The sequence below is a fragment of the Lipophrys pholis genome (genome assembly GCF_963383615.2).
Source record: "Lipophrys pholis genome assembly, chromosome: 7".
In the NCBI taxonomy this organism is placed as follows: domain Eukaryota; kingdom Metazoa; phylum Chordata; class Actinopteri; order Blenniiformes; family Blenniidae; genus Lipophrys; species Lipophrys pholis.
Window position 1 is genome coordinate 8009872 of NC_137638.1, and position 12629 is coordinate 8022500.

At 43.9% G+C, this 12629-nt stretch overlaps 1 protein-coding gene across 1 annotated transcript in view; it reads left to right on the forward strand.

Moving 5' to 3' along the window:
* Positions 1–12629, forward strand: part of notch1b (notch receptor 1b) — a 51643-nt gene that overhangs the window by 6505 nt on the left and 32509 nt on the right. Inside the window, exons 3-4 of the mRNA XM_080466877.1 lie at positions 9099–9361; positions 9906–10244. Coding sequence (XP_080323003.1) covers positions 9099–9361; positions 9906–10244 — 602 coding nt within the window. The remainder of the gene's footprint in view (positions 1–9098; positions 9362–9905; positions 10245–12629) is intronic.

A 12629-nucleotide genomic window follows, 5' to 3' on the forward strand; every position in this document is an offset into this window, starting at 1 on the left:
TCGGGCTGCTAATTGACTTTTATCTCTTGTACCTCTTACATTCAGCCTTTGCCCGCAGAGTCAGACAGCGTTCGTTGAAAATATATTCATTTAGTTGTTGAGAATAAAGTTGTAGCGATGGGACACTTTTCCACACTCAAATGTTGAAGTGAGCATGTACAGTATCAACCTGAGGGTCCGGTTTGCACCTTCAGACACCCGTGAAGCCATTAAGTGGTTCCCAGGCTCGTAAAGTAGGCAGTGGCAGAAGTCATTAGAGCTCCTATGATTCTCAAGACGCACACACACACACACACACACACACACACACACACACACACACACACACACACACACACACACACACACACACACACACACACACACACACACACTGTGAGTGTTGGGTCCTCAGGGGAGCGGGCTCTTTCCCATGGGCCATGTCCGCAGTGCTTCCAAATAAACAGGGTCTCTAATGAAGGCTGCCAGATGTGGGCTGGCCAGGTCAGCTCTCCTGGACGATTAGAGAGGAAGGAGCACGAGGATGGATGTAAGGAGAGGGCAACTAGCACAGCGTCACCCCTGTAATTTCTCCAGCCAGTTGGGATTTGGTTTTGACTTTGGTTTCCACTCCACTTCAAAGAGCCCAATATTTTTTTTTTTTATTTCTTCTTCTGCGCGTGTGCCAGGTGTGGTTTTCAGCGAAGGAGTTATTTTTAATGCAGCGGGCCCCATTTGTGTCATCAAAGCTGAATTTAGGGGTGCGTCTCAGATTTTATTTCTTTTCCTTTTTTTCTTTTTTTTTTCAACGGCGGTGGCAGAGTTGCCACTATGGTGAGCTGCCATGCCATACACGCTGCTGGAAAAAAAACAGGAGAGAGCGAGGGAAGTGTGGAGGAAAGGAGGGGTGAGAGGGTCCTCCCCTTGGGCAATGCTTTTAAAACAGATCAGACAAGACTAAAGGGGAACTAAGACCAGGCACAGCACCAAACGACCAGGAAATGAGAATGGGTGGGAGGTGGAGGGTTTTGACAGGAGGTACAGGGACGGAGAGGAGGGGAGCTCAGAGGTACAAATGTGCTCCACTAACACAGTTTGACTTGTGGCTAAAAGATCACTACGGACTATGCTTGTGTGGAGAAAAAAAAACCTGACCTCAACCAACTATTTCTTTTAAGTACATATCTGCTCTAGAAATTTGGCTGTATCAACATTTCAAATGAATTTGCAAAAGGTTGTAACGGTTGTAATTTTCATGTTGACGTAGTGAGCGCTGTTGTTTGCACGCAGAAACCAATATGCTATAAATATTAACAATGGCAAGTACACGGATATTCGTAGGGACAGACGACAAAGCTGGATTTTTTTTATAGCGAATCTCATCGATAAAACTACAAAGTTCCCAGAAGAATATGGACTGGGAGTCATGACGCTTTGGAAGCCGCCATTGTTGTTTTTGTCCATTTCATTGCACATGTGAAGTGAAACTATTTACTACGGCCATGGTGCACATGTGCAGCAGCAGCTTTTCAGAAAAGTTGCGTTTTCCCCATTTTCATAAAGTTGCGCTTTCAGTGGCTCCTAACAAAATAGGTGTGTAAACAGACATTATTCAAACCTTTATGTTGTTTTCTATACAAATATAGCCTGTAGGTCAACATTACAGTATCTCAAAAAGTTACAATATTATACAAGTTCAGGTGTTTATTTGATCTTTTAATTGATAGGACATAATTACCGTAAATAAAACTTGTATCACGCTTAGATTGTGTTTTTTTTAAGTTTATATGTTACGTGTGCAGAACTAACTGACAAAACAATTAACCTTGATTTTGTTTTGCATTGTACCAGTATTTAAAAATAGTTGTATGATAATACAAATTGCATGCTTTCAACAATGAGAGCAAAGAAAGTAATCTGTATGGTCAGTAAAACTCATTGACATTGGTAGTGAATGAGTCTACGGTGTCCCACCTATGTCCCATCAGAGTTATGGAAAAATCTCCATTTAGTTCTTTAATGAAAAATGAGATATTCATGAGTATTTCAAAACAACTCTTGGGCTACTATGAGAGCTTATTTTGTTCTTTCATGCAAATGCTTTTAAACAATCTATACATTATATTGCATGTGCATGGCGTTACTGTAAACAAGATGATTTTTAAAGAGGTTTTGTCTCGTTTGCAGTCTCCATGATGAGCTGAATGGTCGTGTTGTGTACACAGTGAGACATGTTGCGCTGCTGATCAATCGAATCAATGGCCACAGGGAAAACTTAAGACAGTTTTGACAACATAGGTCATGGTTTGCGGAAATCTGGAAAAAAAAAGAAAAACTGTAAACAAAGGACTACCCCTGTAATATTCATAATTACATTGTTTACAGAAATCCAAACCAAAACCAGACATTGACTCCATGTCCCACAGAGATTTACATGGCACAATAATTGAATAAGTGCACAACCTAATTCACTGTAAGCTTCTTAAAAAGCTTTAAATGCGTGGTGCGTCCAGCTGCCAAAACCTGTGCTCCCATTCGAGGTTTTTATTTGTATACAGTGCACATGTGTAGCCCACATATTACATATATCCCATCTGTGTGTGAGACCTCAGAAAGATGGCAGATGGCTGATTGGCCCGACAACCAGGAAAAACCCCCTTTTTTTCCCAGAGTGCGACGCCTGGCCAAGGGTCATATGTCACCGCAACATCTGCTGCGGGCCCGAGCCACTGCCACCGCCGGCGCATGGCCCCCTGTTATTGCTCTCCCATCAGCAGCGCAGACCTGTTGCCACGGGCTACTGCGGGGGCAATCGAAGAAGAGCCGGCCCAGAAGTGAGCGGCGAGGAGAACAATGAGGGCTCCTGGACCGGGATGACAGAGGAGATAATAACAGTATCGGCCTTACCGCGGAGATAATTCCACTGCTGTCCCGCAGTCACACGATCCCTCCCAAAACACCTGATATTTGCTCAGCTTCTGATTTGTGCCCCTCCTTTCATGTGTTCTTTATTTACCTTTCCAGCAGCTCCAGTTTACCTGCTGCTGTTGAGATTATCCCGCTCTCCTGGCCAGTACCTCCCGCTTGTTGGAGCAGCTGCTCCACTCTTGTTTGTTTTGAACACAGCCAAGACTCCATAAAAGAGTCGTTGATTGTCTGGCGTCCCACCTTCCACTGTTTCTAATACATCTGTGTCCTTATCGAGGCGGTTAAAGCGGGGCTGTTTTGCGCCTTCTTTCGCGGGTTATCTCCAAGTTAAAGAGCAAACTGTTTGCCTGGCGTGCGCTACAGTTGACTCACGGCTGCAGCACCTCGGCCGGGGCGTGTTTGGACAGCGTGTCCACGTGCTCTGAGGTGAGGCCGCAAGACGCCCCCGTCTGTTTGTTTTTCAGGCCTCGGCGTGAGACGCTGGGCTGCCTTTTCACGAGGGGTAGGGCACTACTTTCAAAACTGGTTGAGGTTTCTTTTTTTTTTTTTTTTTTTTTTTTTCCCCTCTTTCTTTCAAAGAGCCTTAAAGTGAGGCTGCCAGAGAGCCGCCATTGAGCTTCCTCAGGTTAAAAACCAGGACAGGAGACTCTTTAGAGTAAACACCAAAATTCCTGCTTGAGCTGGCAGCTCCTGTCCGCTTTTCTGTCCTTGGAAACCAAACCAAACCAGTTCCAGTTTCCTTTCTTTCAGACTCCTTTGTTTCTCTGACCGCCTCTATGTGAGTGTGTGTGTATGTGTGTTTTTGGGGGGATTTTAAGCCGCTCTCTTGCTTCACTCTTGGCCTCCAACATCGCCGACTGCTAAGAGAAAAAGTCACAGAGCAGCTTGGGAGATCGTCCCGGAGGGAGTGAAATGCTGTCAGCTGAGACGTACAAATCTAAATGCAGTGTTTCATGAATTAAAAACTTTACTAGAAGCTGGGTGAGTTTTTGGGTGGCTTTGAAACGAGGAAGCAAAATTTAATAATGAGTGGGGAAAACGGGGGACAGTTCAGGAATGAGGCACATGTAATGACGGATGATTCAAAGATGGATTTTTTGGGGGAAAAAGAGGAGGCGAGGGAGAGAGGGAGGAGGAGGAGGAGGAGGAGGAGGAGGAGGCACTGCAGCTGAATACGCTCGTCCTGTGGTCAGCTCTGAATGGGGAGGAAAAACAATGCCCCCACTCATCCTTCGCTCTCTCTTCCTATCCTTCTCCTCCCTCACTCTCCGCTAAGTGTTGACAGGAGGGAGCGCTGTCATTGAGAAGCAGACACTGCAAAAAATGTCCGGTTTAAGACAAAGTTCAGCCATGAAATCTAAAGAAATTTTTTTTAATTTTTTTTGTACTGGTTAGTTTGAGTCTTGAGTATATCGCTATATTTTTTTTACAAATATTTTCTGATGCAACTTGTCTTCCACACAGATTCCGTAAAGAAAAACTGTTCCTGAACCTTTAGGGGTATGCTTTGCAGTGCACGAGGCTTGAGCACAGTGGTTAGGATGGGGTGCCGTGGAGAGACGTGGTGGGAGTAGTGTGTGTGTGTGTGTGTGTGTGTGTGTGTGTGTGTGTGTGTGTGTGTGTGTGTGTGTGTGTGTGTGTGTGTGTGTGTGTGTGGAGGCGAGGAGGAGGGGGGCATCAGTGACTGGCCCAGAGCAGCAGCTGCTGTCTCCTCATTAACATGCGCACCTGCTCCCTGCGGCCTTTTTCCAGCGAGCTCGTGTGGCGCCTCACGACCTCAGCGCCCGCCACCGCTGGGCCTCGTCTCGGACGGGGCCTTCCAGCAGCCAAATATCCGCAACCCCCCCCCCCCCAATCACAGGGGAGTACACACATGCCTTTACAGTCCGCTCTGGGATTTGTAAAAGATTCTCAAACACGATGTGGAAGAATTTGTATGTAAAGGCGTGTGATTAGATTACATAGAAAATGTAGAGGCGAGTCAAGTGTGAGTTTAGTGTCACCAAATCATCTTAGATATTAGATCAGCAAAGTTCAGCTTAAATTCCTCCAGTTTTCTTTGATTTCACCTTTCGTTTGTGGCAACAACAAAAAAAAAACCCAGACTGTCTTCAAGTCATGGATGGTTGATTCAGGTTTTCAAAGTGTTTAATTGGCCTGAACTTTGGGGCGCCAAAATCTGAGGGTCCAGCATGGGGGCGCCAAACATAAAGCCCGTGAGCCCGACAAACTACCAAGCAAATTGTGAGCAAGCAATCGAGACCCTGAGAGCACAGCTTCCATTAGCCTCAACGCCATGCTGTCAGAGTGAATTTGTAAAGACATGCATAATCTAAAAGATATAAGGAGAACATTAGTTTTTTTCAGATTTCACTCTATTTTGCACCAGAAGTTTCATTTCAGTTCATTTTTGTCCCCATAAGGCAATCTGTGTGGGGCGCAAGTATAAAACATTCATATAAACATGGCATACAGAAACATATATGGCATACAGCATTTAAAAATCCAAGAGGGAGGCGATAATACAGTGTGCTAAGATAACATCAATAGCAGATTAACTCGATAGAATGGTAAAATAAACTAGAATACTGTAGGTCGGGTCCAACAGTGTATCACCTATAAAATCAAGACGCTGTCAATTGACTTCCTGTAGAGATTGTTGGCATTTTCATTAGTAATTATTAGTTTTTTGCGTAAATATAGACATTTTCTTCATGTATGTCGTTTCAGTGATAGTGAAGATGACATGAATGTATGCAATGCTCTGAAAATAAAATTACCCCCCCACCCCCCCCCCAAATTTTTTTTTTATTTGGAGTCATGACACTGTGGAGGCCGCTGTGGTTGTTATTGTCCACTCGTGCATGTGCAGAAGAACGGTTTACTATGGTCGTGGTGCGCATGCGCAGTCGCAGCATTTCAGAAAAATGGCATTTTCCATGTTTACACGGAGACAGGGTTGGAGGTGTTTCCAAAAACTTGCATTATCTGTGGCACTGAGCACCGTTGTCGTGTAAACGGGGCCTCGAGACACCATCGCTCGCTGGCTTTTGATCGTGTGATGATGAGTGACAGTGAACTGAAGGTACCGACTCCCTCCGCTCTCCGCGCGGTGACATGCCACCACTCACTGCTACTGTTTGTGCAGCAGGCAGCGTAGCATGTGATGTTTTCTTTTCCTTGCCACAGTCCTAAGGCTGTATAATCCCCTGAGAGGGAGACCCTGTCCAAACACAGGCCTGTCCTCTTGCAGGGGCCACGGCTTGGCCCCCAACACACACACACACACACACACACACACACACACACACACACACACACACACACACACACACACACACACACACACACACACACACACACACACACACACACACACACACACACACATCGAACGCTCTGGGAATGTTTGGGGACACGGTCCTGCCAGCCCCTCGGGGCTAACAGACTCGGTGGCTCTGGTCAGGTATTTGAGTGTCACTTTGGGTTTTTAATGTCGTGGGAATGCCGCTTTGATGTCTGCAGGATGTTTTCTGCTTGTTATTATAAGTAAATAAACAACAGATTCATTGCCCATCTTTGGATCGCTCTGGAAAAAAAGCTGAAGGTTTTTTTTTTTCTTCTACATTCTCACGTTTCTCCAGAATTCACTTGTCAGAAATCTTTCATGTCCGTAGCCAGCGAAGGCCGCTCTGTCTCATCCTGCGCCCGCTCCTTGTCTGATGCTGGAGAAAATCCTCTTGGGGAGAGAAAGAAGGAGTGACAAGCGCCAAGGTGCTGGCGTGGCGCTTTGAAGTCGCCATAATGTTGGCTTGCAGCTCAAACACCGTTTCATAGATGCTGCCTTGTCTTTGGGATGAATGAGTGCTGACAAAACGGTCAACGCGAGCATATCTTGGCCAGCGAGAGCCGCTGACGGCTGCCATGATGCCGGCTTTATCTCGGGTCTCAATTTTTTTGGGAAAAGGACGGATTAGGAAGAATCGCAAATGCCTCAGATTGTTGGTGTCACCGGTGTTTTTGAGGAGATGCTTTGTTTTTGTGAGGGCCGCCCAGAGCTGTTGACAACAGTACTGAACCTCTGGATGTAAAGAGAACGGAGATGTGGGTGCTAAGGAGTTTTGTCTTATAGTCACTTATTCTTCTAAAGTTATAACGAATAACGTCTTGATCACAAATGTCTAAAATATGTTTTTTCTCCTCTCGAGATCTGTTAAATCAAGATTTTATGACAAATAAACAAGAAGGACTACCTGTTGATAAGGCAGCTCTAGTGGAACAGGTTAGTTTGCTGTATGCAAGAAAACTTTGCAGTAAATACCTGGCAACATTTGAAGGAATGGGGGGGGTGTTTCATCATCTCTGATCAAGGCAGCTGGTCATTTTGTTGATGTTGGATGTTTGGTTTTGAGACTAGATAATTAGATTACAATTTGTAATGTGATTCATATCTTATCACCAGATTCTTGTCAATATACTAATAGCCACAGATGAATCTGAGACACAATTTGAGTCTTTTTGTCAAATATTAAAATAGTATAGAGCTAAATGCATAGACAAACATTCCAAAAAACTCACACTGAAAAGAACTACCATCAATGTGCAGCTGGAACAAAGATGTGGTTCATGTTTAGTAACAATTAATCAAATATGTGTTTGGAATAGCATTTCAACTATTCCTGTAAAACGTGACTCTCGATCTTAATTTTACCGACACCGGTATTGCCTCGTGCTGACATGTACACAACTGTATCAAGCTCCTGTCTGTAATCTTCCTGTACGTGTGTGTGCGTGCATGCATGCTGTGCATGTGCGTGTATGCGTGTGTGTGGCCTTTTTGTTGAGCCGCTCTCAGGGGACGACCCTTCAGCTCCACTCATTGAATCATTGAAGCTGTAAATGTGTGAATGTAATCTCCAGTCTCTCTCTCTCTCTCTCTCTCTCTCTCTCTCTCTCTCTCTCTCTCTCTCTCTCTCTCTCTCTCTCTCTCTCTCTCTCTCTCTCTCTCTCTCTCTCTCTCTCTCTCTCTCTCTCTCTCTCTCTCTCTCTCTCTCTGTTTGGGAACTCGGTCACCATGTTTACGACTCATACACAACCTGTGAGAAACATCACAGGACACTCTTCCTCCCCCTCATCTCTCTCTGTGTAGACTTGGTTGTTTTAGAAACTCAAACACATTGTTCGTGGTTTGTTCGTGGGGGGGGGGTTCGGGTGCAGGGGCTGTGGAAAGATGGATGTCCCGTTTAAAGCAATAGTTTCTCATGGCCATGTTGCCGAGTTGTAAAAACAACAAGGCAGGGCTGTCTTTTAAAAGAAATGGATAGCTGGTGAAGGCTATTACCCAGAGCAGCTGATTTATAAGCACAGTAGCACACACAGGAGGGACCTTTGCTCCTCCTCCGACTTGCATTAGCCCCGTGAACTCTTGACTGGGTGCATGAAAATAGCGTTTGGGAATTCCTTTTGACTGGCTTTGAAATGCTAAATGGGGAAATAAATAAAAAGCTGACATTTATGAGTTCACCAATACATTTTGAAGACAAAAGGTTTTCATCAAATCATTGACATCTTGTTGGTATTTCTCTGGGATGCAGCAGATTGAATTGGTTTCAATTTTCACTCACAGTTTGGATCTTAAATCAAACCTCAAGAATATGAAAGTGGTACAAACCTGGCTTTGGATTTGAAAGATATATTTGGAAAAAAGGCTATTATTCCAAAACACGAGCATGAAGTTGTTCATTGAATGCAGTTGGATCAATCGTTGGATACCTCCACACTTTCAATTGCTGTAACTGGCACTGAAAGCTGCTTTAAATCTTCTTTTTATCAAATTTAAACAATTATTAAATTAATTATTTCACTGTATTTTCCCCAATTTTAGGCTAATTATTTACTTCAAATACAATCAGATTTCTTGCTTTTTCAAGATGTTTATTTACATTTATTTATGTGATTTTTTTGGGGGGGGAGAAGAGAATAGTGGATTTCATGTCATCGAATGCACACAGCCACAATGACATTTGATTGATCACATAGTTTTTGGTAAATTTATAGAACCGACTCAGTGTGTTGGTATCCAGATATCCGCCATATGTGATCGGTATGAGAAAACATGGCAAATATACACCTGTGATGAAATTGATCGTCTCAGAATACTGATGGGTCATCTCTAATATTGCCTCCTCCAGGTGCCGGGACGGTTACGTAGGAAGCAGTTGCCAGTTCCGCGACCCGTGCACCAACCAGCTGTGCGCGAACGGGGGCACCTGCAGCGCCATCTCCAAGGGAAACACGGTGGACTTCAGCTGCGCCTGCAGACCGGGCTTCACCGACCCCCGCTGCACGACGCCTGTCAGCAGCGGCTGCATCGGCTCGCCGTGTCGCAACGGCGGCACATGCGAGCCGGCGAGCCTCCACACGTACAAGTGCCACTGCCCCCCGGGATGGTCAGGTAAAGTCAAGGGAGGGGATTACAAGAGGAGTGGGAGGAGTTGGGATGTGTGACACCACAGATTTTCATTCTGAACCAAGAGGCTAAACTCACTGTGTAAATTCTTTTTTTTAGAAAAGAATTCAACCAAACAGCACAAATTGTGTGTTATTCTTGATGATCTCGACATATTTAATGTGAATTACAGCCATACTTTACACTTCTGACTAAGAATAAATAATAGTAATTTGAGTTTATCTGTTCTGTAAGAGTATAATAACGTTTTTTTGGGTTCGGGTTAAACTCATATTTACCTAAAATTACTACCTGAAAGGTGAATATTGATATTTTAACTTGAGAATCAGTCATAACATTTGGCATTCGAAGTATTCAAGCACTTTAATTTATCCACATATCAATATCTTTTTCGCATTTATACTTTTGATGAATTTTAAAATTCACCCTGACTTTCGTCAACATAAGCGAGCAAATTTGTGTGATTGCAAAATCAGTTTATGAGCTTTTAAAACATATACTTTATAATAATCTCCATGTGCGGTCTCAGGTAAACGGTGCGACCAAGCCGACCCCTGCGCCTCGAATCCGTGTGCCAACGACGGGCGCTGCTCCTCCGTGGACTCGCGCTACGTCTGCTCCTGCACTTCGGCCTTCTCCGGGAAGAACTGCAAGCAGGACGTGAACGAGTGCGACGTCAGTCCCTCGCCCTGCAAGAACGGCGGCGTGTGCGTCAATGAGGTCGGCGGCTACCGCTGCCAATGCCCGCAGGAGTACACGGGCAAGCACTGCGAGAGCCGCTACCTGCCCTGCAACCCGTCGCCCTGCCACAACGGGGGCACCTGCATCCAGAAGGGGGAGACCAGCTACGAATGTTCCTGTGTGCCAGGTACAGAGGTCACATTGCAATCATGGAAACATCAGCCTGGACACCAGTTGTCAGTGGCGCTTTGTTGACATTGCATTTTCAAATAATAATATATCACAATGCACTTACAATAACATTAGATGTATATACATGTATATACATTTACACAGATACATTTCAGATTTATTTACACATGAACGCAAATATGATGACACAATTCTTTCTATATAATAAACCTACAAGTAGTGTTAGTTCTTTATTAGCACAATCTGTTTGCACGATGCTTGATTTTTGTTTTTTGTACAGACAGTTTGAATTGAATGTTAGAAAATATGTATAATTTGTTTTTTGAAAAGATACTTTGAATGTATTTGGGAAGAGGGGCATTATACAGATCAACATTTCAAAATGTTTGAAATGCATGAAAATCTTTAGTATAAAAGTTTCGCAATAACAAAACATTTTTTAATTCTATCAATTTTTTTTACATGCACATCCACAGTCCATTTACTAGAAAGATCTAGCTGTAAATCCAATTTCTCTCATGATATCACATTCTGATGTTCACATGGAGACTGGAATCATCTAATTTCAGATTTCCAGTGTTCATGTGAAAGTGCTCAATGTTTCCCAGCTTCTGTATGCAAATATTTTTCACAGTAAATTGTTGTTTTTAAGATGAAAACCGGAAAATACCTTTTTAAAAGTTACATATAAATCACACGTCATGCTAACATGGATCATGTGGTCATTTAATGCTTGAGGTCAAGCCACAATGTCTAAATGCAGCTGTAAGAGTTTAAATGCCAGGATTGATGGCTGCTGGTGGAGCGGTGATGAAGTCATGTAAGGCAGGGCCGTTTGTGTGTGTGTGTGTGTGTGTGTGTGTGTGTGTGTGTGTGTGTGTGTGTGTGTGTGTGTGTGTGTGTGTGTGTGTGTGTGTGTGTGTGTGTGTGTGTGTGTGTGTGTGTGTGTGTGTGTGTGTGTGTGTGTGTGTGTGTGTGTGTGTGTGTGTGTGTGTGTGTGTGTGTGTGTGTGTGTGTGTGTGTGTGTGAACAAGGCTGAGCAGGAAGGTATCCAGCCTTATCGTGAGGAAATGGTCAGAGGACAACATCCTTTTCACATGCTGGAGAGAAGCAAAGCATGCTGGGAGTGCAGCGGCGCGGACCTCCCTCCCTTTTAGCACATCCACCCAGACTGACTGTGCTTTGTTTTTTTTTACATTTTTTTTAAAATGTCTTTCCACTGACTTCAGACATTCATGGAAAGGATTGAGAAGGCCACCTTTTGTCACGTCTCACAGCCGTGGGCCGGAGACGTTCTGTTTCCTGGTCGTCCATCCGTCCGTACTTGTTTCCACACATATCTCTGTCTGCCCTATTCTCATTACTGTCACGAAATATAATACTTATACACATTTATTAAGAGAATTTCTAGTCATCCAGGAAAATTCTCTGGGAGAAGGCAAATGCACAAGTTTGATTCAAACATCACGGTCATCTGATAACGTAGAAGTTGCTTTTATATTACAATAAATTTGTTTTTTGAGAGATATATTCACAAACAATGCATTGATCCATGAGAACAGAGGCAGATTCAGCTCACAGTCGTGGCCTCATTTCCACTGTTGGGGGAGAAAAGCCATTTCAGTTCACATATTCAACAGCTTTACACCAGAAGCAAAACGTTTATGGTTTTGTCTTGTTTCCTTTGAATTCTTGTACTTTTGTGCGCTGGACTTCTGGCCTGTGGCCATCTGGTATCTTGTAACATGAAATGAATGAAGTGAAATGAGATCATCACAGCATTACTGCGTTCACTCTTCATTTCATGTACGTATTTCTATCTTAACTTTAACGCAATTTGATTTATTGCCTGCAAATATTGTACTGCAGCTTCCCCGCTCGTCTTCGGGTTTTGTAAAACCCTCTAAATCTATCCCGAGCCGAAGGCAAAACTTGTCAGATCTGCTTCCTGCAGGTTGTATGTGTAGGGCCGAGACACTTCTGCTGAAAAAACAAGCATTGTTTGGACAGGCTGCCGAACACGTAGTATCGGAGCACTTTTTTAAGTATAAATGATACTGATTGGAGCAGTGCTGTTAATACCCAACTTCTCAAATAAAGGTTGTTTTGAACAAGGTGAGTTAGGTGTAGTCATCTGCATCACTGGTATTTGTGTGATCTTGAGATCTTGTGAGTTGTCAGTGCAAAAAAAAGAAATCCCCATCAAAAACGTTTGGATTTGTTATTCTATGTTTGCAGTATTTGGGGCAGAAGTACAGGCGAAACAAGAGAAGGGGAAAAGGCCTACGGAGCAGCCAAGCTTATGTAGCTTTAAATCACTGGCCTGGTGTTCCCAGTTTCTCAGTGACAGCTCGACTTAGTCCCCCGGCTCAAAGGAGAG